Source organism: Scyliorhinus torazame, unplaced genomic scaffold (genome assembly GCF_047496885.1).
Source record: "Scyliorhinus torazame isolate Kashiwa2021f unplaced genomic scaffold, sScyTor2.1 scaffold_538, whole genome shotgun sequence".
NCBI classification, from domain to species: Eukaryota; Metazoa; Chordata; class Chondrichthyes; order Carcharhiniformes; family Scyliorhinidae; genus Scyliorhinus; species Scyliorhinus torazame.
In genome coordinates, this window is record NW_027308265.1 from 36,987 (window position 1) to 61,116 (window position 24,130).

Consider the following 24,130-nt stretch of genomic DNA (forward strand, 5'->3'; position numbering starts at 1 on the left):
CTGAGCCTCTGGAACAGGGGTTGGCGCCCCGTTGATATACGCTTCAAAACAAGCGAGCCAGTGCTGGAAGTCCTTTCTGGCGTCGCTTGCGTGTGGATCCAGCTGCAGGCGATCTGGTTTAATCCGGAGGTCCATCTTCTGAATCTGATACTAATAAATTGAGGCACGATCAATTTGACTGGAGACGAAGTTGAATTCAAACTGAGGCTTTATTAGTATCAGATGTGTGGCCTCCCACAGCAGCTGACGAAATGGCTGCGAGCTGAAGGCCACGCATATTTATAACCCTGCTCCTGGGCGGAGCTAGCATGCAGGGGCCCAGGCGAACCTGTAGTGCAGTTTCTACCGTACAACCCTTAATATCAGAGCACAGTGGTTTACCACACCGGGAACTGAACCGCCTTTTTTGAGGCCATGTGGAAGATTATAACGGTGCGGATGGAGTCATGCCTCCTAGTGGCCGTCTTTGGGGTGTTGGAACAGCCAGAAGTTTCTGGGAGAGGGGAAGCTGCTCTAACCTTTGCCTCTCTGATCGCCCACTGGAGAATCCTGCAGGCTGGCTGGCCGACTGAGCAGAATCTCTCAAAAGGAGAAGATAAAATTCGCCACTCAAGGATCGGAAGATGCCGGCCAGAATATACGGCAGCAATTTAACAATCTGCTCGAGGACCTGGAACCAATAAGGGAGGTGAGGGGGAGCAAGGAGGGAATGAAGGTGAGGGGGAAATGAACCAGACAAAGGGAACAAAAAGAGGGAGGGAGGTGAGGGAAGGGAGGAGGGGCACCATCCAGAGAGCAAAGAAAGTAGGTGCGGAGAAACTCAGGGAAAGAAAGTCGGAAACCCCCCCCCCCCCCCCCCGGTATGGGGGCAACATGTAGATAGTTAATAATAGTTGTAACAACCGATTAACATTAATATGTCTGGTCCGTGTACATGTGTCTGTGTGTACAAACATGTTTATTCTCCTTTTTTTCTTGTGTCCCTTTCCTTGTACAAATACATACAAAAATCATTAAAAATATTTTACAAAATACATATACAAGTATGCTACATTACGTCAGCCACACAGGCAGATAAAGGAATAATCGCTTATTGTCACAAGTAGGCTTCAATGAAGTTACTGTGAAAAGCTCCTAGTTGCCACATTCCGGCGCCTGTTCGGGGAGGCTGGTACGGGAATTGAACCCACGCTGCTGGCCTTGTTCTGCATTACAAGCCAGCTGGTATGTGATAGAATACGCCGCCCCCTCAGAACGCAGGGCCTGAGGCTGAGCCTGGGGTGTTGATTTCCTGCCAAATCCATGTTCAGCAGCACCAGGCCTAATCAAACCGTCATCACAGACAATAAGGAAATAAAACAATGAGAGTTTGAGGGAAAGTTTCCATTTATTCTGTTCAGACAAAGTCTCCAGATCCACTGCTGATTGATCTCACTCTTCTTCATGGATCAGGGCATGAGATCCCAACAATAATAAAATTCCATTTTCCCCAAGATTCACAGGAACAACAACATTTGAATTTATACAGTTTTTAAATGGAGAAAAGCTTGATGTGCCGCAGAGTCAGGAAAAATGGACAAGGGTCTAAAGAACAGGACATTCGGCCAAGTGATAAACGGCTTGATCAAAAAGAAGGATTATAAGAGAGGAGACAGCGATCGAGAGACACATGAGTTCAAGGAGAGTTTCCCAGATGTTTGAAGGCACAGGGTGAGAGATGGAGGATGGACAAGAGGCAAGTCACACAAAACAGATTTTAGAAAGGGGGCAGTTTCATAGGTTGGAACACAGAACAGAGATAAGGAACAACAAGACCAAGGAGAGATTTAAACGCAAAGATGAGAATTTTAAAATTGAAGTACGAGGAGGTGAGGACCAGGACAGTATAAGTCAGCAACGACTGGGGCGCTGATGAATAGGACTTGGTTAGTTGGTAAACTGTTGGATGAGCTGAAGTTGATGGTGAAAGATGTAAAAGCAGCCAGAAATGCAGTGGAATTGACAAGTCTGGAAATGGCAAGACATGGGTGGTGTTCGTAATGGAGTGAATATGCAATCAGAAGGTCATCATGGATTCAGGTAGAATATGGTTGCAAAAGGTCTGGTGGAGTTTGGACAGTCGCCTGAGCGAGGAAAGGAGTCAGTGACGAGCTCACACAGCTTCTGGCAGGGACTAAATTCAATGACTTCAGTCTTTCCAATATTTAATTGGCAAAATTGCAGCTCACCCAAGAATGGACATGAGATAAATGGTGACAGCAAGAGGTGATGGGGTGGTGAAGCTGGATGTTGACAGCATAAATGAGGCTGGTGTCTCGAATCAGCAGTTGATGCTGCAGAGGGTAAGTTTCCTGGTGATGCAGGAGATGGCTAAAGTAGGTGAAAGAGGAGGGTTATGACTGGATGGGTAACATTGAATCCCAAAGCATTTTATTCATATGTAAAAAGCTAGAGGGTGACCAGGGAAAGGATTGGACCACTTAAGGACAGTGGGGGGAATCTATGTGTTGAGCCAGAGGAAATGGGAGAGGTACTAAATGAGTACTTTGCATCAGTGTTCACCAAAGAAAAGGACTTTGTGGAAGATGATTCTTGGGTAGGGTGTGTGGACCGTCTGGATCATGTTGACATTGAAAAGGAGGAGGTATTGGGTCTTTTAAAAGATATTAAGGTAGATAAATCTCCTGGGCCGAATGGGATTTACCCCAGAACACTGAGGGAAGCAAGGGAGGAAATTGCTGGGGCCTTGACTGACATCTTTCTATCCTCATTGGCTACAGGTGAGATCCTAGAGGACTGGAGAATAGTGAATGTGGTCCCGCTGTTTAAGAAAGGTAGCAGGGATAATCCTGGAAGCTATAGGCCGGTGAGCCTCACGTCGGAGTAAGTAAATTATTGGAGAGAATTCTCAGGGTCAGGATTTATACCCATTGGAAACAAATGGACTGATTAGCGATAGACAGCTTGGTTTTGTGAAGGGGAGGTCGTGCTTCACTAACTTGATCAAGTTTTTTGAGGAGGTGACAAAGATGATTGATGAGGGGAGGGCAGTGGATGTTGTTTACATGGACTTCTGTAAAGCCTTTGACAAGGTGCCTCATGGCAGACTGGTACAAAAGGTGAAGTCACGCGGGATCAGAGGTGAGGTGGTAAGATGGATACAGAACTGGCTCGGTCACAGAAGGCAAAGGGTAGCAGTAGAAGGGTGATTTTCTGAATGGAAGGTTGTGACCAGTGGTGTTCCACAGGGATCTGTGCTGGGACCTCTGTTGTTTGTAGTGTACATAATGATTTGGAGGGAAATGTAGCGGTCTGATCAGTAAGTTTGCGGATAACACCAAGGTTGGTGGAGCGGCAGATAGTGTTGAGGATTGTCAGAGGATACAGCAAGACATAGATAGGTTGGAGATTTGGGCAGAAAAATAGTAAATGTTTAATCGGGACAAATGTGAGGAAATGCATTTTGGGAGGTCCAACATAGAGGGGAAATATACCGTAAATGGCAAAACTCTTAGGAATATAGAAAGTCAGAGAGATCTGGGTGTGAAGGTCCACAGATCTTTGAAGGCGGCAGCACAAGTGGATGAGGTCGTCAAGAAAGCAGGCGGAATGCTCGCCTTCATTGGACGGGGCATCGAGTATAAAAACTGGCAAGTCATGCTATAGAACCTTGGTAAGGCGGCACTTGGAATATTGCGCACAATTCTGGTCGCCACACTACCAGAAGGATGTGGAGGCTTTGGAGAGGGTGCAGAGGAGGTTCACCAGAATGGTGCCTGGTCTGGAGGGTGTTAGCTATGCGGAGAGGCTGAATAGACTCGAAAGAAAGACAGAGGTTGAGGGGTGTCCTGATAGAGGTCTACAAGATGGGCAGTCTAGTGGGCAGCATGGTAGCACAGTGGTTAGCATTGTGGCTTCACAGCACCAGGGCCCCAGGTTCGATTCCCTGCTAGGTCACTGTCTGTGTGGAGTCTGCACGTTCTCCCCGTGTCTGCGTGGGTTTCCTCCGGGTGCTCCGGTTTCCTCCCACAGTCCAAAGACGTGCAGGTTAGGTGGATTGGCCCTGAGTGACCAAAAAGGTTAGATGGGGTTATTGGGTTACGGGGATAGGGTGGAAGTGAGGGCTGAAGTGGGTCGGTGCAGACTCGATGGGCCGAATGGCCTCCTTCTGCACTGTATGTTCTATGTTCTATGTTCTAAGATTATGAGGGGCATGGAGAGAGTGGATGGGCAGGCACTCTTTCCCAGGGTGGAGGGGTCAGTCACCAGGGGGAATAGGTTTAAGGTCCGTGGGGCAAAGTTTAGAGAAGATGTGCGAGGCAGGTTTTTTACGCACGGGGTGGTGAGTGCCTGGAACGCGTTGCCAGGGGAGGTTGTGGAAACAGATACATTAACGGCGTTCAAAAGGCATCTTGACAAACACATGGACAGGATGGGTATAGAGGGATACGGCACAAGGAAGTGCGGAAGGTTTTGGCAAAGGTTGGTATCATGACCGGTACAAGCTTGGAGGGCCGAAGGGCCTGTTCCTGTGCTGCATTGTTCTTCGTTCTTTGAAAGTATTTGAGCGAAGACTCACTCAGATGATAAATGGCGGAGAGGCATTGGAGAGAAGGATGTAGTTAAAAATGTCCAAGGTTTCAGAGAGTTTCAGAAGATGGAAGGAAAGTGCAATAGGCTACAGAGTAACAGAATGAGCAGAGAGGCAGCGCATCAGGAGGAATATTGGGAAATATAAACAGATTGGATATTGCAATAGAAATGAGGGCGGGATACAGGGCTGATAAAAATGGCTCACATTAATGGGCCACATCTATTTTTTGGCATTAGCTTCAGTGTTCTTGCTGCACCAAACGACCATCATCACCATGATGGGAATGATGCAGATTGGAGCAATTACCAGCCCCAGCACAACGCTTTCCGGAGGGTCAATCAATGCCTGATTCTCCAACATGTAGCAATCCTTAAAGTAATGACTGTGCACCAGAATGAAGAAACTTTCACCAACTTCATTGGGCCAATAGGATCGAGCATATTCCATCACATGTTCCGAGCAGGATGTCAGATCACTGTAAAAACTGAAGAAAAGAGACGGGGTTCATTAATAAACTTGTCCAGTTACACAGTGAGTGATCCACACCCTGAATAAACCGTAACTCTGTACAGTTACACAGTGAGTGATCCACACCCTGAATAAACAGTGACTCTGTACTGTTACACAGTGAGTGATCCTCACCCTGAATAAACAGTGACTCTGTACAGTTACACAGTGAGTGATCCTCACCCTGAATAAACAGTGACTCTGTACAGTTACACAGTGAGTGATCCTCACCCTGAATAAACAGTGACTCTGTACAGTTACACAGTGAGTGATCCTCACCCTGAATAAACAGTGACTCTGTACAGTTACACAGTGAGTGATCCTCACTCTGAATAAACTGTGACTCTGTACAGTTACACAGTGAGTGATCCTCACCCTGAATAAACAGTGACTCTGTACAGTTACACAGTGAGTGATCCTCACCCTGAATAAACAGTGACTCTGTACAGTTACACAGTGAGTGATCCTCACACTGAATAAACAGTGACTCTGTACAGTTACACAGTGAGTGATCCTCACCCTGAATAAACAGTGATTCTGTACAGTTACACAGTGAGTGATCCTCACCCTGAATAAACAGTGACTCTGTACAGTTACACAGTGAGTGATCCTCACACTGAATAAACAGTGACTCTGTACAGTTACACAGTGAGTGATCCTCACCCTGAATAAACAGTGACTCTGTACAGTTACACAGTGAGTGATCCTCACCCTGAATAAACAGTGACTCTGTACAGTTACACAGTGAGTGATCCTCACCCTGAATAAACAGTGACTCTGTACAGTTACTCAGTGAGTGATCCTCACCCTGAATAAACAGTGATTCTGTACAGTTACACAGTGAGTGATCCTCACCCTGAATAAACAGTGACTCTGTACAGTTACACAGTGAGTGATCCTCACCCTGCTGAATAAACAGTGACTCTGTACAGTTACACAGTGAGTGATCCTCACCCTGAATAAACAGTGACTCTGTACAGTTACACAGTGAGTGATCCTCACCCTGAATAAACAGTGACTCTGTACAGTTACACAGTGAGTGATCCTCACACTGAATAAACAGTGACTCTGTACAGTTACACAGTGAGTGACCCTTATGCTGAATAAACATCGACTCTGTACAGTTACACAGTGAGTTATCCTTACCCTGAATAAACAGTGACTCTGTACAGTTACACAGTGAGTGATCCTCACCCTGAATAAACAGTGACTCTGTACAGTTACACAGTGAGTGATCCTCACCCTGCTGAATAAACAGTGACTCTGTACAGTTACACAGTGAGTGATCCTCACCCTGAATAAACAGTGACTCTGTACAGTTACACAGTGAGTGATCCTCACCCTGAATAAACAGTGACTCTGTACAGTTACACAGCAAGTGATCCTCACCCTGCTGAATAAACAGTGACTCTGTACAGTTACACAGTGAGTGATCCTCACCCTGCTGAATAGACAGTGACTCTGTACAGTTACACAGTGAGTGATCCTTACCCTGAATAAACAGTGACTCTGTACAGTTACACAGTGAGTGATCCTCACCCTGCTGAATAAACAGTGACTCTGTACAGTTACGCAGTGAGTGATCCGTACCCTGAATAAACAGTGACTCTGACAGTTACACAGTGAGTGATCATTACCCTGAATAAACAGTGACTCTGTACAGTTACAGAGTGAGTGATCCTCACCCTGAATAAACAGTGACTCTGTACAGTTACACAGTGAGTGATCCTCACCCTGAATAAACAGTGACTCTGTACAGTTACAGTGAGTGATCCTTACCCTGAATAAACAGTGACTCTGTACAGTTACACAGTGAGTGATCCTTACCCTGAATAAACAGTGACTGTACAGTTACACAGCGAGTAATCCTCACACTGAATAAAGAGTGACTCTGTACAGTTATACAGTGAGTGGTCCTCACCCTGAATAAACAGTGACTCTGTACAGTTACACAGTGAGTGATCCTCACCCTGTATAAACAGTGCCCCTGTACAGTTATACAGCGAGTGACCCTCACCCTGAATAAACAGTGACTGTACCGTTACACAGTGAGTGACCCTCACTCTGAATAAACAGTGACTCTGTACAGTTACACAGTGAGTGATCCTTACCCTGAATAAACAGTGACTGTACAGTTACACAGCGAGTGATCCTCACACTGAATAAACAGTGACTCTGTACAGTTATACAGCGAGTGATCCTCACCATGAATAAAAAGTGACTGTACAGTTACACAGCGAGTGATCCTTACCCTGAATAAACAGTGACTCTGTACAGTTACACAGTGAGTGATCCTCACCCTGAATAAACAGTGACTCTGTACAGTTACACAGTGAGTGATCCTCACCCTGTATAAACAGTGTCCCTGTACAGTTATACAGCGAGTGATCCTCACCCTGAATAAACAGTGACTGTACCGTTACACAGTGAGTGACCCTCACTCTGAATAAACAGTGACTCTGTAGTTACACAGTGAGTGATCCTCAACCTGTATAAACAGTGACCCTGTACAATTATACAGCGAGTGATCCTCACCCTGAATAAACAGTGACTCTGTACAGTTACACAGTGAGTGATCCTCACCCTGAATAAACAATGACTCTGTACAGTTACACAGTGAGTGATCCTCACCCTGAATAAACAGTGACTCTGTACAGTTACACAGTGAGTGATCCTCACACTGAATAAACAGTGACTCTGTACAGTTACACAGTGAGTGATCCTCACTCTGAATAAACAGTGACTCTGTACAGTTACTCAGTGAGTGATCCTCACCCTGAATAAACAGTGATTCTGTACAGTTACACAGTGAGTGATCCTCACCCTGAATCAACAGTGACTCTGTACAGTTACACAGTGAGTGATCCTCACCCTGCTGAATAAACAGTGACTCTGTAAGTTTCACAGTGAGTGATCCTCACCCTGAATAAACAGTGACTCTGTACAGTTACACAGTGACTGATCCTCACCCTGAATAAACAGTGACTCTTCACAGTTACACAGTGAGTGATCCTCACACTGAATAAACAGTGACTCTGTACAGTTACACAGTGAGTGATCCTTATGCTGAATAAACATCGACTCTGTACGGTTACACAGTGAGTGATCCTTACCCTGAATAAACAGTGACTCTGTACAGTTACACAGTGAGTGAACCTTACCCTGAATAAACAGTGACTCTGTACAGTTACACAGTGAGTGATCCTCACCCTGAATAAACAGTGACTCTGTACAGTTACACAGTGAGTGATCCTCACCCTGCTGAATAAACAGTGACTCTGTACAGTTACACAGTGAGTGATCCTCACCCTGAATAAACAGTGACTCTGTACAGTTACACAGCGAGTGATCCTCACCCTGCTGAATAAACAGTGACTCTGTACAGTTACACAGTGAGTGATCCTCACCCTGCTGAATAGACAGTGACTCTGTACAGTTACACAGTGAGTGATCCCCACCCTGAATAAACAGTGACTCTGTACAGTTACACAGCGAGTGATCCTCACCCTGCTGAATAAACAGTGACTCTGTACAGTTACACAGCGAGTGATCCTCACCCTGCTGAATAAACAGTGACTCTGTACAGTTACACAGTGAGTGATCCTCACCCTGCTGAATAGACAGTGACTCTGTACAGTTACACAGTGAGTGATCCTCACCCTGAATAAACAGTGACTCTGTACAGTTACACAGTGAGTGATCCTCACCCTGCTGAATAAAAAGTGACTCTGTACAGTTACGCAGTGAGTGATCCGTACCCTGAATAAACAGTGATTCTGACAGTTACACAGTGAGTGATCCTTACCCTGAATAAACAGTGACTCTGTACAGTTACACAGTGAGTGATCCTCACCCTGAATAAACAGTGACTCTGTACAGTTACACAGTGAGTGATCCTCACCCTGAATAAACAGTGACTCTGTACAGTTACAGTGAGTGATCCTTACCCTGAATAAACACTGACTCTGTACAGTTACACCGTGAGTGATCCTCACCCTGATTAAACAGTGACTCTGTACAGTTACACAGTGAGTGATCCTCACCCTAAATAAACAGTGACTCTGTACAGTTACTCAGTGAGTGATCCTCACCCTGAATAAACAGTGATTCTGTACAGTTACACAGTGAGTGATCCTCACCCTGAATAAACAGTGACTCTGTACAGTTACACAGTGAGTGATCCTCACCCTGCTGAATAAACAGTGACTCTGTAAGTTTCACAGTGAGTGATCCTCACCCTGAATAAACAGTGACTCTGTACAGTTACACAGTGAGTGATCCTCACCCTGAATAAACAGTGACTCTGTACAGTTACACAGTGAGTGATCCTCACGCTGAATAAACAGTGACTCTGTACAGTTACACAGTGAGTGATCCTTATGCTGAATAAACATCGACTCTGTACGGTTACACAGTGAGTGATCCTTACCCTGAATAAACAGTGACTCTGTACAGTTACACAGTGAGTGAACCTTACCCTGAATAAACAGTGACTCTGTACAGTTACACAGTGAGTGATCCTCACCCTGAATAAACAGTGACTCTGTACAGTTACACAGTGAGTGATCCTCACCCTGCTGAATAAACAGTGACTCTGTACAGTTACACAGTGAGTGATCCTCACCCTGAATAAACAGTGACTCTGTACAGTTACACAGCGAGTGATCCTCACCCTGCTGAATAAACAGTGACTCTGTACAGTTACACAGTGAGTGATTCTCACCCTGCTGAATAGACAGTGACTCTGTACAGTTACACAGTGAGTGATCCCCACCCTGAATAAACAGTGACTCTGTACAGTTACACAGTGAGTGATCCTCACCCTGCTGAATAGACAGTGACTCTGTACAGTTACACAGTGAGTGATCCTCACCCTGCTGAATAAACAGTGACTCTGTACAGTTACACAGTGAGTGATCCTTACCCTGAATAAACAGTGACTCTGTACAGTTACACAGTGAGTGATCCTCACCCTGAATAAACAGTGACTCTGTACAGTTACACAGTGAGTGATCCTCACCCTGAATAAACAGTGACTCTGTACAGTTACAGTGAGTGATCCTTACCCTGAATAAACACTGACTCTGTACAGTTACACCGTGAGTGATCCTCACCCTGATTAAACAGTGACTCTGTACAGTTACACAGTGAGTGATCCTCACCCTAAATAAACAGTGACTCTGTACAGTTACACAGTGAGTGATCCTTACCCTGAATAAACAGTGACTGTACAGTTACACAGCGAGTAATCCTCACACTGAATAAACAGTGACTCTGTACTGTTATACAGCGAGTGATCCTCACCATGAATAAACAGTGACTCTGTACAGTTACACAGTGAGTGATCCTCTCCCTGAATAAACAGTGACTCTGTACAGTTACACAGTGAGTGATCCTCACCCTGAATAAACAGTGACTCTGTACAGTTACACAGTGAGTGATCCTCACACTGAATAAACAGTGACTCTGTACCGTTACACAGTGAGTGATCCTCACCCTGAATAAACAGTGACTGTACCGTTACACAGTGAGTGATCCTCACCCTGCTGAATAGACAGTGACTCTGTACAGTTACACAGTGAGTGATCCTCACCCTGAATAAACAGTGACTCTGTACAGTTACATAGCGAGTAATCCTCACCCTGCTGAATAAACAGTGACTCTGTACAGTTACACAGTGAGTGATCCTCACCCTGAATAAACAGTGACTCTGTACAGTTACACAGTGAGTGATCCTCACCCTGAATAAACAGTGACTCTGTACAGTTACACAGTGAGTGATCCTCACACTGAATGAACAGTGACTCTGTACAGTTACACAGTGAGTGATCCTTATGCTGAATAAACATCGACTCTGTACAGTTACACAGTGAGTGATCCTTACCCTGAATAAACAGTGACTCTGTACAGTTACACAGTGAGTGAACCTTACCCTGAATAAACAGTGACTCTGTACAGTTACACAGTGAGTGATCCTCACCCTGAATAAACAGTGACTCTGTACAGTTACACAGTGAGTGATCCTCACACTGAATGAACAGTGACTCTGTACAGTTACACAGTGAGTGATCCTTATGCTGAATAAACATCGACTCTGTACAGTTACACAGTGAGTGATCCTTACCCTGAAGAAACAGTGACTCTGTACAGTTACACAGTGAGTGAACCTTACCCTGAATAAACAGTGACTCTGTACAGTTACACAGTGAGTGATCCTCACCCTGAATAAACAGTGACACTGTACAGTTACACAGTGAGTGATCCTCACCCTGCTGAATAAACAGTGACTCTGTACAGTTACACAGTGAGTGATCCTCACCCTGAATAAACAGTGACTCTGTACAGTTACACAGTGAGTGATCCTCACCCTGAATAAACAGTGACTCTGTACAGTTCCACAGTGAGTGATCCTCACCCTGAATAAACAGTGACTCTGTACAGTTACACAGCGAGTGATCCTCACCCTGCTGAATAAACAGTGACTCTGTACAGTTACACAGTGAGTGATCCTCACCCTGCTGAATAGACAGTGACTCTGTACAGTTACACAGTGAGTGATCCTCACCCTGAATAAACAGCGACTCTGTACAGTTACACAGTGAGTGATCCACACCCTGAATAAACAGTGACTCTGTACAGTTACACAGTGAGTGATCCTCACACTGAATAAACAGTGACTCTGTACAGTTACACAGTGAGTGATCCTTATGCTGAATAAACATCGACTCTATACAGTTACACAGTGAGTGATCCTTACCCTGAATAAACAGTGACTCTGTACAGTTACACAGTGAGTGAACCTTACCCTGAATAAACAGTGACTCTGTACAGTTACACAGTGAGTGATCCTCACCCTGAATAAACAGTGACTCTGTACAGTTACACAGTGAGTGATCCTCACCCTGCTGAATAAACAGTGACTCTGTACAGTTACACAGTGAGTGATCCTCACCCTGAATAAACAGTGACTCTGTACAGTTACACAGTGAGTGATCCTCACCCTGAATAAACAGTGACTCTGTACAGTTACACAGTGAGTGATCCTCACCCTGAATAAACAGTGACTCTGTACAGTTACACAGCGAGTGATCCTCACCCTGCTGAATAGACAGTGACTCTGTACAGTTACACAGTGAGTGATCCTCACCCTGCTGAATAGACAGTGACTCTGTACAGTTACACAGTGAGTGATCCTCACCCTGAATAAACAGTGACTCTGTACAGTTACACAGCGAGTGATCCTCACCCTGCTGAATAAACAGTGACTCTGTACAGTTACGCAGTGAGTGATCCGTACCCTGAATAAACAGTGACTCTGACAGTTACACAGTGAGTGATCCTTACCCTGAATAAACAGTGACTCTGTACAGTTACACAGTGAGTGATCCTCACCCTGAATAAACAGTGACTCTGTACAGTTACACAGTGAGTGATCCTCACCCTGAATAAACAGTGACTCTGTACAGTTACAGTGAGTGATCCTTACCCTGAATAAACAGTGACTCTCTACAGTTACACCGTGAGTGATCCTCACCCTGATTAAACAGTGACTCTGTACAGTTACACAGTGAGTGATCCTCACCCTAAATAAACAGTGACTCTGTACAGTTACACAGTGAGTGATCCTTACCCTGAATAAACAGTGACTGTACAGTTACACAGCGAGTAATCCTCACACTGAATAAACAGTGACTCTGTACAGTTATACAGCGAGTGATCCTCACCATGAATAAACAGTGACTCGGTACAGTTACACAGTGAGTGATCCTCACCCTGAATAAACAGTGACTCTGTACAGTTACACAGTGAGTGATCCTCACCCTGTATAAACAGTGCCCCTGTACAGTTATACAGCGAGTGACCCTCACCCTGAATAAACAGTGACTGTACCGTTACACAGTGAGTGACCCTCACTCTGAATAAACAGTGACTCTGTACAGTTACACAGAGAGTGATCCTTACCCTGAATAAACAGTGACTGTACAGTTACACAGCGAGTGATCCTCACACTGAATAAACAGTGACTCTGTACAGTTATACAGCGAGTGATCCTCACCATGAATAAACAGTGACTGTACAGTTACACAGCGAGTGATCCTTACCCTGAATAAACAGTGACTCTGTACAGTTACACAGTGAGTGATCCTCACCCTGAATAAACTGTGACCCTGTACAGTTATACAGCGAGTGATCCTCACCCTGAATAAACAGTGACTGTACCGTTACACAGTGAGTGACCCTCACTCTGAATAAACAGTGACTCTGTACAGTTACACAGTGAGTGATCCTCAACCTGTATAAACAGTGACCCTGTACAATTGTACAGCGAGTGATCCTCACCCTGAATAAACAGTGACTGTACCGTTACACAGTGAGTGATCCTCACCCTGCTGAATAGACAGTGACTCTGTACAGTTACACAGTGAGTGATCCTCACCCTGAATAAACAGTGACTCTGTACAGTTACACAGCGAGTGATCCTCACCCTGCTGAATAAACAGTGACTCTGTACAGTTACACAGTGAGTGAACCTCACCCTGCTGAATAGACAGTGACTCTGTACAGTTACACAGTGAGTGATCCTTACCCTGAATAAACAGTGACTCTGTACAGTTACACAGTGAGTGATCCTCACCCTGCTGAATAAACAGTGACTCTGTACAGTTACGCAGTGAGTGATCCGTACCCTGAATAAACAGTGACTCTGACAGTTACACAGTGAGTGATCCTTACCCTGAATAAACAGTGACTCTGTACAGTTACACAGTGAGTGATCCTCACCCTGAATAAACAGTGACTCTGTACAGTTACACAGTGAGTGATCCTCACCCTGAATAAACAGTGACTCTGTACAGTTACAGTGAGTGATCCTTACCCTGAATAAACAGTGACTGTACAGTTACACCGTGAGTGATCCTCACCCTGATTAAACAGTGACTCTGTACAGTTACACAGTGAGTGATCCTCACCCTAAATAAACAGTGACTCTGTACAGTTACACAGTGAGTGATCCTTACCCTGAATAAACAGTGACTGTACAGTTACACAGCGAGTAATCCTCACACTGAATAAACAGTGACTCTGAACTGTTATACAGCGAGTGATCCTCACCATGAATAAACAGTGACTCTGTACAGTTACACAGTGAGTGATCCTCTCCCTGAATAAACAGTGACTCTGTACAGTTACACAGTGAGGGATCCTCACCCTGAATCAACAGTGACTCTGTACAGTTACACAGTGAGTGATCCTCACACTGAATAAACAGTGACTCTGTACAGTTACACAGTGAGTGATCCTCACCCTGAATAAACAGTGACTCTGTACAGTTACTCAGTGAGTGATCCTCACCCTGAATAAACAGTGATTCTGTACAGTTACACAGTGAGTGATCCTCACCCTGAATAAACAGTGACTCTGTACAGTTACACAGTGAGTGATCCTCACACTGAATAAACAGTGACTCTGTACAGTTACACAGTGAGTGATCCTCACCCTGAATAAACAGTGACTGTACCGTTACACAGTGAGTGATCCTCACCCTGCTGAATAGACAGTGACTCTGTACAGTTACACAGTGAGTGATCCTCACCCTGAATAAACAGTGACTCTGTACAGTTACACAGCGAGTGATCCTCACCCTGCTGAATAAACAGTGACTCTGTACAGTTACACAGTGAATGATCCTCACCCTGACTAAACAGTGACTCTGTACAGTTACACAGTGAGTGATCCTTATGCTGAATAAACAGTGACTCTGTACAGTTACACAGTGAGTGATCCTCACACTGAATAAACAGTGACTCTGTACAGTTACACAGTGAGTGATCCTTATGCTGAATAAACATCGACTCTGTACAGTTACACAGTGAGTGATCCTTACCCTGAATAAACAGTGACTCTGTACAGTTACACAGTGAGTGAACCTTACCCTGAATAAACAGAGACTCTGTACAGTTACACAGTGAGTGATCCTCACCCTGAATAAACAGTGACTCTGTACAGTTACACAGTGAGTGATCCTCACCCTGCTGAATAAACAGTGACTCTGTACAGTTACACAGTGAGTGATCCTCACCCTGAATAAACAGTGACTCTGTACAGTTACACAGTGCGTGATCCTCACCCTGAATAAACAGTGACTCTGTACAGTTACACAGTGAGTGATCCTCACCCTGAATAAACAGTGACTCTGTACAGTTACACAGCGAGTGATCCTCACCCTGCTGAATAAACTGTGACTCTGTACAGTTACACAGTGAGTGATCCTCACCCTGCTGAATAGACAGTGAATCTGTACAGTTACACAGCGAGTGATCCTCACCCTGCTGAATAAACAGTGACTCTGTACAGTTACACAGTGAGTGATCCTCACCCTGAATAAACAGTGACTCTGTACAGTTACACAGTGAGTGATCCTCACCCTGAATTAACAGTGACTCTGTACAGTTACAGTGAGTGATCCTTACCCTGAATAAACAGTGACTCTGTACAGTTACACCGTGAGTGATCCTCACCCTGATTAAACAGTGACTCTGTACAGTTACACAGTGAGTGATCCTCACCCTAAATAAACAGTGACTCTGTACAGTTACACAGTGAGTGATCCTTACCCTGAATAAACAGTGACTGTACAGTTACACAGCGAGTAATCCTCACACTGAATAAACAGTGACTCTGTACAGTTATACAGCGAGTGATCCTCACCATGAATAAACAGTGACTCTGTACAGTTACACAGTGAGTGATCCTCACCCTGAATAAACAGTGACTCTGTACAGTTACACAGTGAGTGATCCTCACCCTGTATAAACAGTGCCCCTGTACAGTTATACAGCGAGTGACCCTCACCCTGAATAAACAGTGACTGTACCGTTACACAGTGAGTGACCCTCACTCTGAATAAACAGTGACTCTGTACAGTTACACAGTGAGTGATCCTCAACCTGTATAAACAGTGACCCTGTACAATTGTACAGCGAGTGATCCTCACCCTGAATAAACAGTGACTGTACCGTTACACAGTGAGTGATCCTCACCCTGCTGAATAGACAGTGACTCTGTACAGTTACACAGTGAGTGATCCTCACCCTGAATAAACAGTGACTCTGTACAGTTACACAGCGAGTGATCCTCACCCTGCTGAATAAACAGTGACTCTGTACAGTTACACAGTGAGTGAACCTCACCCTGCTGAATAGACAGTGACTCTGTACAGTTACACAGTGAGTGATCCTTACCCTGAATAAACAGTGACTCTGTACAGTTACACAGTGAGTGATCCTCACCCTGCTGAATAAACAGTGACTCTGTACAGTTACGCAGTGAGTGATCCGTACCCTGAATAAACAGTGACTCTGACAGTTACACAGTGAGTGATCCTTACCCTGAATAAACAGTGACTCTGTACAGTTACACAGTGAGTGATCCTCACCCTGAATAAACAGTGACTCTGTACAGTTACACAGTGAGTGATCCTCACCCTGAATAAACAGTGACTCTGTACAGTTACAGTGAGTGATCCTTACCCTGAATAAACAGTGACTCTGTACAGTTACACCGTGAGTGATCCTCATCCTGATTAAACAGTGACTCTGTACAGTTACACAGTGAGTGATCCTCACCCTAAATAAACAGTGACTCTGTACAGTTACACAGTGAGTGATCCTCACCCTGCTGAATAAACAGTGACTCTGTACAGTTACGCAGTGAGTGATCCGTACCCTGAATAAACAGTGACTCTGACAGTTACACAGTGAGTGATCCTTACCCTGAATAAACAGTGACTCTGTACAGTTACACAGTGAGTGATCCTCACCCTGAATAAACAGTGACTCTGTACAGTTACACAGTGAGTGATCCTCACCCTGAATAAACAGTGACTCTGTACAGTTACAGTGAGTGATCCTTACCCTGAATAAACAGTGACTCTGTACAGTTACACCGTGAGTGATCCTCATCCTGATTAAACAGTGACTCTGTACAGTTACACAGTGAGTGATCCTCACCCTAAATAAACAGTGACTCTGTACAGTTACACAGTGAGTGATCCTTACCCTGAATAAACAGTGACTGTACAGTTACACAGCGAGTAATCCTCACACTGAATAAACAGTGACTCTGTACAGTTATACAGCGAGTGATCCTCACCATGAATAAACAGTGACTCTGTACAGTTACACAGTGAGTGATCCTCACCCTGAATAAACAGTGACTCTGTACAGTTACACAGTGAGTGATCCTCACCCTGTATAAACAGTGCCCCTGTACAGTTATACAGCGAGTGACCCTCACCCTGAATAAACAGTGACTGTACCGTTACACAGTGAGTGACCCTCACTCTGAATAAACAGTGACTCTGTACAGTTACACAGAGAGTGATCCTTACCCTGAATAAACAGTGACTGTACAGTTACACAGCGAGTGATCCTCACACTGAATAAACAGTGACTCTGTACAGTTATACAGCGAGTGATCCTCACCATGAATAAACAGTGACTGTACAGTTACACAGCGAGTGATCCTTACCCTGAATAAACAGTGACTCTGTACAGTTACACAGTGAGTGATCCTCACCCTGAATAAACTGTGACCCTGTACAGTTATACAGCGAGTGATCCTCACCCTGAATAAACAGTGACTGTACTGTTACACAGTGAGTGAACCTCACTCTGAATAAACAGTGACTCTGTACAGTTACACAGTGAGTGATCCTTACCCTGAATAAACAGTGACTGTACAGTTACACAGCGAGTGATCCTCACACTGAATAAACAGTGACTCTGTACAGTTATACAGCGAGTGATCCTCACCATGAATAAACAGTGACTGTACAGTTACACAGCGAGTGATCCTTACCCTGAATAAACAGTGACTCTGTACAGTTACACAGTGAGTGATCCTCACCCTGAATAAACTGTGACCCTGTACAGTTATACAGCGAGTGATCCTCACCCTGAATAAACAGTGACTGTACCGTTACACAGTGAGTGACCCTCACTCTGAATAAACAGTGACTCTGTAGTTACACAGTGAGTGATCCTCAACCTGTATAAACAGTGACCCTGTACAATTATACAGCGAGTGATCCTCACCCTGAATAAACAGTGACTCTGTACAGTTACACAGTGAGTGATCCTCACCCTGAATAAACAATGACTCTGTACAGTTACACAGTGAGTGATCCTCACCCTGAATAAACAGTGACTCTGTACAGTTACACAGTGAGTGATCCTCACACTGAATAAACAGTGACTCTGTACAGTTACACAGTGAGTGATCCTCACTCTGAATAAACAGTGACTCTGTACAGTTACTCAGTGAGTGATCCTCACCCTGAATAAACAGTGATTCTGTACAGTTACACAGTGAGTGATCCTCACCCTGAATCAACAGTGACTCTGTACAGTTACACAGTGAGTGATCCTCACCCTGCTGAATAAACAGTGACTCTGTAAGTTTCACAGTGAGTGATCCTCACCCTGAATAAACAGTGACTCTGTACAGTTACACAGTGAGTGATCCTCACCCTGAATAAACAGTGACTCTTCACAGTTACACAGTGAGTGATCCTCACACTGAATAAACAGTGACTCTGTACAGTTACACAGTGAGTGATCCTTATGCTGAATAAACATCGACTCTGTACGGTTACACAGTGAGTGATCCTTACCCTGAATAAACAGTGACTCTGTACAGTTACACAGTGAGTGAACCTTACCCTGAATAAACAGTGACTCTGTACAGTTACACAGTGAGTGATCCTCACCCTGAATAAACAGTGACTCTGTACAGTTACACAGTGAGTGATCCTCACCCTGCTGAATAAACAGTGACTCTGTACAGTTACACAGTGAGTGATCCTCACCCTGAATAAACAGTGACTCTGTACAGTTACACAGCGAGTGATCCTCACCCTGCTGAATAAACAGTGACTCTGTACAGTTACACAGTGAGTGATCCTCACCCTGCTGAATAGACAGTGACTCTGTACAGTTACACAGTGAGTGATCCCCACCCTGAATAAACAGTGACTCTGTACAGTTACACAGCGAGTGATCCTCACCCTGCTGAATAAACAGTGACTCTGTACAGTTACACAGCGAGTGATCCTCACCCTGCTGAATAAACAGTGACTCTGTACAGTTACACAGTGAGTGATCCTCACCCTGCTGAATAGACAGTGACTCTGTACAGTTACACAGTGAGTGATCCTCACCCTGAATAAACAGTGACTCTGTACAGTTACACAGTGAGTGATCCTCACCCTGCTGAATAAAAAGTGACTCTGTACAGTTACGCAGTGAGTGATCCGTACCCTGAATAAACAGTGATTCTGACAGTTACACAGTGAGTGATCCTTACCCTGAATAAACAGTGACTCTGTACAGTTACACAGTGAGTGATCCTCACCCTGAATAAACAGTGACTCTGTACAGTTACACAGTGAGTGATCCTCACCCTGAATAAACAGTGACTCTGTACAGTTACAGTGAGTGATCCTTACCCTGAATAAACACTGACTCTGTACAGTTACACCGTGAGTGATCCTCACCCTGATTAAACAGTGACTCTGTACAGTTACACAGTGAGTGATCCTCACCCTAAATAAACAGTGACTCTGTACAGTTACTCAGTGAGTGATCCTCACCCTGAATAAACAGTGATTCTGTACAGTTACACAGTGAGTGATCCTCACCCTGAATAAACAGTGACTCTGTACAGTTACACAGTGAGTGATCCTCACCCTGCTGAATAAACAGTGACTCTGTAAGTTTCACAGTGAGTGATCCTCACCCTGAATAAACAGTGACTCTGTACAGTTACACAGTGAGTGATCCTCACCCTGAATAAACAGTGACTCTGTACAGTTACACAGTGAGTGATCCTCACGCTGAATAAACAGTGACTCTGTACAGTTACACAGTGAGTGATCCTTATGCTGAATAAACATCGACTCTGTACGGTTACACAGTGAGTGATCCTTACCCTGAATAAACAGTGACTCTGTACAGTTACACAGTGAGTGAACCTTACCCTGAATAAACAGTGACTCTGTACAGTTACACAGTGAGTGATCCTCACCCTGAATAAACAGTGACTCTGTACAGTTACACAGTGAGTGATCCTCACCCTGCTGAATAAACAGTGACTCTGTACAGTTACACAGTGAGTGATCCTCACCCTGAATAAACAGTGACTCTGTACAGTTACACAGCGAGTGATCCTCACCCTGCTGAATAAACAGTGACTCTGTACAGTTACACAGTGAGTGATCCTCACCCTGCTGAATAGACAGTGACTCTGTACAGTTACACAGTGAGTGATCCCCACCCTGAATAAACAGTGACTCTGTACAGTTACACAGTGAGTGATCCTCACCCTGCTGAATAGACAGTGACTCTGTACAGTTACACAGTGAGTGATCCTCACCCTGCTGAATAAACAGTGACTCTGTACAGTTACACAGTGAGTGATCCTTACCCTGAATAAACAGTGACTCTGTACAGTTACACAGTGAGTGATCCTCACCCTGAATAAACAGTGACTCTGTACAGTTACACAGTGAGTGATCCTCACCCTGAATAAACAGTGACTCTGTACAGTTACAGTGAGTGATCCTTACCCTGAATAAACACTGACTCTGTACAGTTACTCCGTGAGTGATCCTCACCCTGATTAAACAGTGACTCTGTACAGTTACACAGTGAGTGATCCTCACCCTAAATAAACAGTGACTCTGTACAGTTACACAGTGAGTGATCCTTACCCTGAATAAACAGTGACTGTACAGTTACACAGCGAGTAATCCTCACACTGAATAAACAGTGACTCTGTACTGTTATACAGCGAGTGATCCTCACCATGAATAAACAGTGACTCTGTACAGTTACACAGTGAGTGATCCTCTCCCTGAATAAACAGTGACTCTGTACAGTTACACAGTGAGTGATCCTCACCCTGAATAAACAGTGACTCTGTACAGTTACACAGTGAGTGATCCTCACACTGAATAAACAGTGACTCTGTACCGTTACACAGTGAGTGATCCTCACCCTGAATAAACAGTGACTGTACCGTTACACAGTGAGTGATCCTCACCCTGCTGAATAGACAGTGACTCTGTACAGTTACACAGTGAGTGATCCTCACCCTGAATAAACAGTGACTCTGTACAGTTACACAGCGAGTAATCCTCACCCTGCTGAATAAACAGTGACTCTGTACAGTTACACAGTGAGTGATCCTCACCCTGAATAAACAGTGACTCTGTACAGTTACACAGTGAGTGATCCTCACCCTGAATAAACAGTGACTCTGTACAGTTACACAGTGAGTGATCCTCACACTGAATGAACAGTGACTCTGTACAGTTACACAGTGAGTGATCCTTATGCTGAATAAACATCGACTCTGTACAGTTACACAGTGAGTGATCCTTACCCTGAATAAACAGTGACTCTGTACAGTTACACAGTGAGTGAACCTTACCCTGAATAAACAGTGACTCTGTACAGTTACACAGTGAGTGATCCTCACCCTGAATAAACAGTGACTCTGTACAGTTACACAGTGAGTGATCCTCACACTGAATGAACAGTGACTCTGTACAGTTACACAGTGAGTGATCCTTATGCTGAATAAACATCGACTCTGTACAGTTACACAGTGAGTGATCCTTACCCTGAAGAAACAGTGACTCTGTACAGTTACACAGTGAGTGAACCTTACCCTGAATAAACAGTGACTCTGTACAGTTACACAGTGAGTGATCCTCACCCTGAATAAACAGTGACACTGTACAGTTACACAGTGAGTGATCCTCACCCTGCTGAATAAACAGTGACTCTGTACAGTTACACAGTGAGTGATCCTCACCCTGAATAAACAGTGACTCTGTACAGTTACACAGTGAGTGATCCTCACCCTGAATAAACAGTGACTCTGTACAGTTCCACAGTGAGTGATCCTCACCCTGAATAAACAGTGACTCTGTACAGTTACACAGCGAGTGATCCTCACCCTGCTGAATAAACAGTGACTCTGTACAGTTACACAGTGAGTGATCCTCACCCTGCTGAATAGACAGTGACTCTGTACAGTTACACAGTGAGTGATCCTCACCCTGAATAAACAGCGACTCTGTACAGTTACACAGTGAGTGATCCACACCCTGAATAAACAGTGACTCTGTACAGTTACACAGTGAGTGATCCTCACACTTAATAAACAGTGACTCTGTACAGTTACACAGTGAGTGATCCTTATGCTGAATAAACATCGACTCTATACAGTTACACAGTGAGTGATCCTTACCCTGAATAAACAGTGACTCTGTACAGTTACACAGTGAGTGAACCTTACCCTGAATAAACAGTGACTCTGTACAGTTACACAGTGAGTGATCCTCACCCTGAATAAACAGTGACTCTGTACAGTTACACAGTGAGTGATCCTCACCCTGCTGAATAAACAGTGACTCTGTACAGTTACACAGTGAGTGATCCTCACCCTGAATAAACAGTGACTCTGTACAGTTACACAGTGAGTGATCCTCACCCTGAATAAACAGTGACTCTGTACAGTTACACAGTGAGTGATCCTCACCCTGAATAAACAGTGACTCTGTACAGTTACACAGCGAGTGATCCTCACCCTGCTGAATAGACAGTGACTCTGTACAGTTACACAGTGAGTGATCCTCACCCTGCTGAATAGACAGTGACTCTGTACAGTTACACAGTGAGTGATCCTCACCCTGAATAAACAGTGACTCTGTACAGTTACACAGCGAGTGATCCTCACCCTGCTGAATAAACAGTGACTCTGTACAGTTACGCAGTGAGTGATCCGTACCCTGAATAAACAGTGACTCTGACAGTTACACAGTGAGTGATCCTTACCCTGAATAAACAGTGACTCTGTACAGTTACACAGTGAGTGATCCTCACCCTGAATAAACAGTGACTCTGTACAGTTACACAGTGAGTGATCCTCACCCTGAATAAACAGTGACTCTGTACAGTTACAGTGAGTGATCCTTACCCTGAATAAACAGTGACTCTCTACAGTTACACCGTGAGTGATCCTCACCCTGATTAAACAGTGACTCTGTACAGTTACACAGTGAGTGATCCTCACCCTAAATAAACAGTGACTCTGTACAGTTACACAGTGAGTGATCCTTACCCTGAATAAACAGTGACTGTACAGTTACACAGCGAGTAATCCTCACACTGAATAAACAGTGACTCTGTACAGTTATACAGCGAGTGATCCTCACCATGAATAAACAGTGACTCGGTACAGTTACACAGTGAGTGATCCTCACCCTGAATAAACAGTGACTCTGTACAGTTACACAGTGAGTGATCCTCACCCTGTATAAACAGTGCCCCTGTACAGTTATACAGCGAGTGACCCTCACCCTGAATAAACAGTGACTGTACCGTTACACAGTGAGTGACCCTCACTCTGAATAAACAGTGACTCTGTACAGTTACACAGAGAGTGATCCTTACCCTGAATAAACAGTGACTGTACAGTTACACAGCGAGTGATCCTCACACTGAATAAACAGTGACTCTGTACAGTTATACAGCGAGTGATCCTCACCATGAATAAACAGTGACTGTACAGTTACACAGCGAGTGATCCTTACCCTGAATAAACAGTGACTCTGTACAGTTACACAGTGAGTGATCCTCACCCTGAATAAACTGTGACCCTGTACAGTTATACAGCGAGTGATCCTCACCCTGAATAAACAGTGACTGTACCGTTACACAGTGAGTGACCCTCACTCTGAATAAACAGTGACTCTGTACAGTTACACAGTGAGTGATCCTCAACCTGTATAAACAGTGACCCTGTACAATTGTACAGCGAGTGATCCTCACCCTGAATAAACAGTGACTGTACCGTTACACAGTGAGTGATCCTCACCCTGCTGAATAGACAGTGACTCTGTACAGTTACACAGTGAGTGATCCTCACCCTGAATAAACAGTGACTCTGTACAGTTACACA

The 24,130-nt window shown here is 44.5% G+C and overlaps 1 protein-coding gene across 1 annotated transcript in view; it reads right to left on the reverse strand.

Annotated features, from left to right (window-relative positions):
- Positions 1-1,368: 1,368 nt before the first annotated feature.
- LOC140406450 (receptor activity-modifying protein 1-like) overlaps positions 1,369-24,130 on the reverse strand; it is an 84,144-nt gene continuing 61,382 nt past the window's right edge. The window contains exon 4 of the mRNA XM_072494488.1: positions 1,369-5,078. Within this exon, the coding sequence (XP_072350589.1) occupies positions 4,814-5,078 (265 nt within the window). The 3' untranslated portion in view covers positions 1,369-4,813. The remainder of the gene's footprint in view (positions 5,079-24,130) is intronic.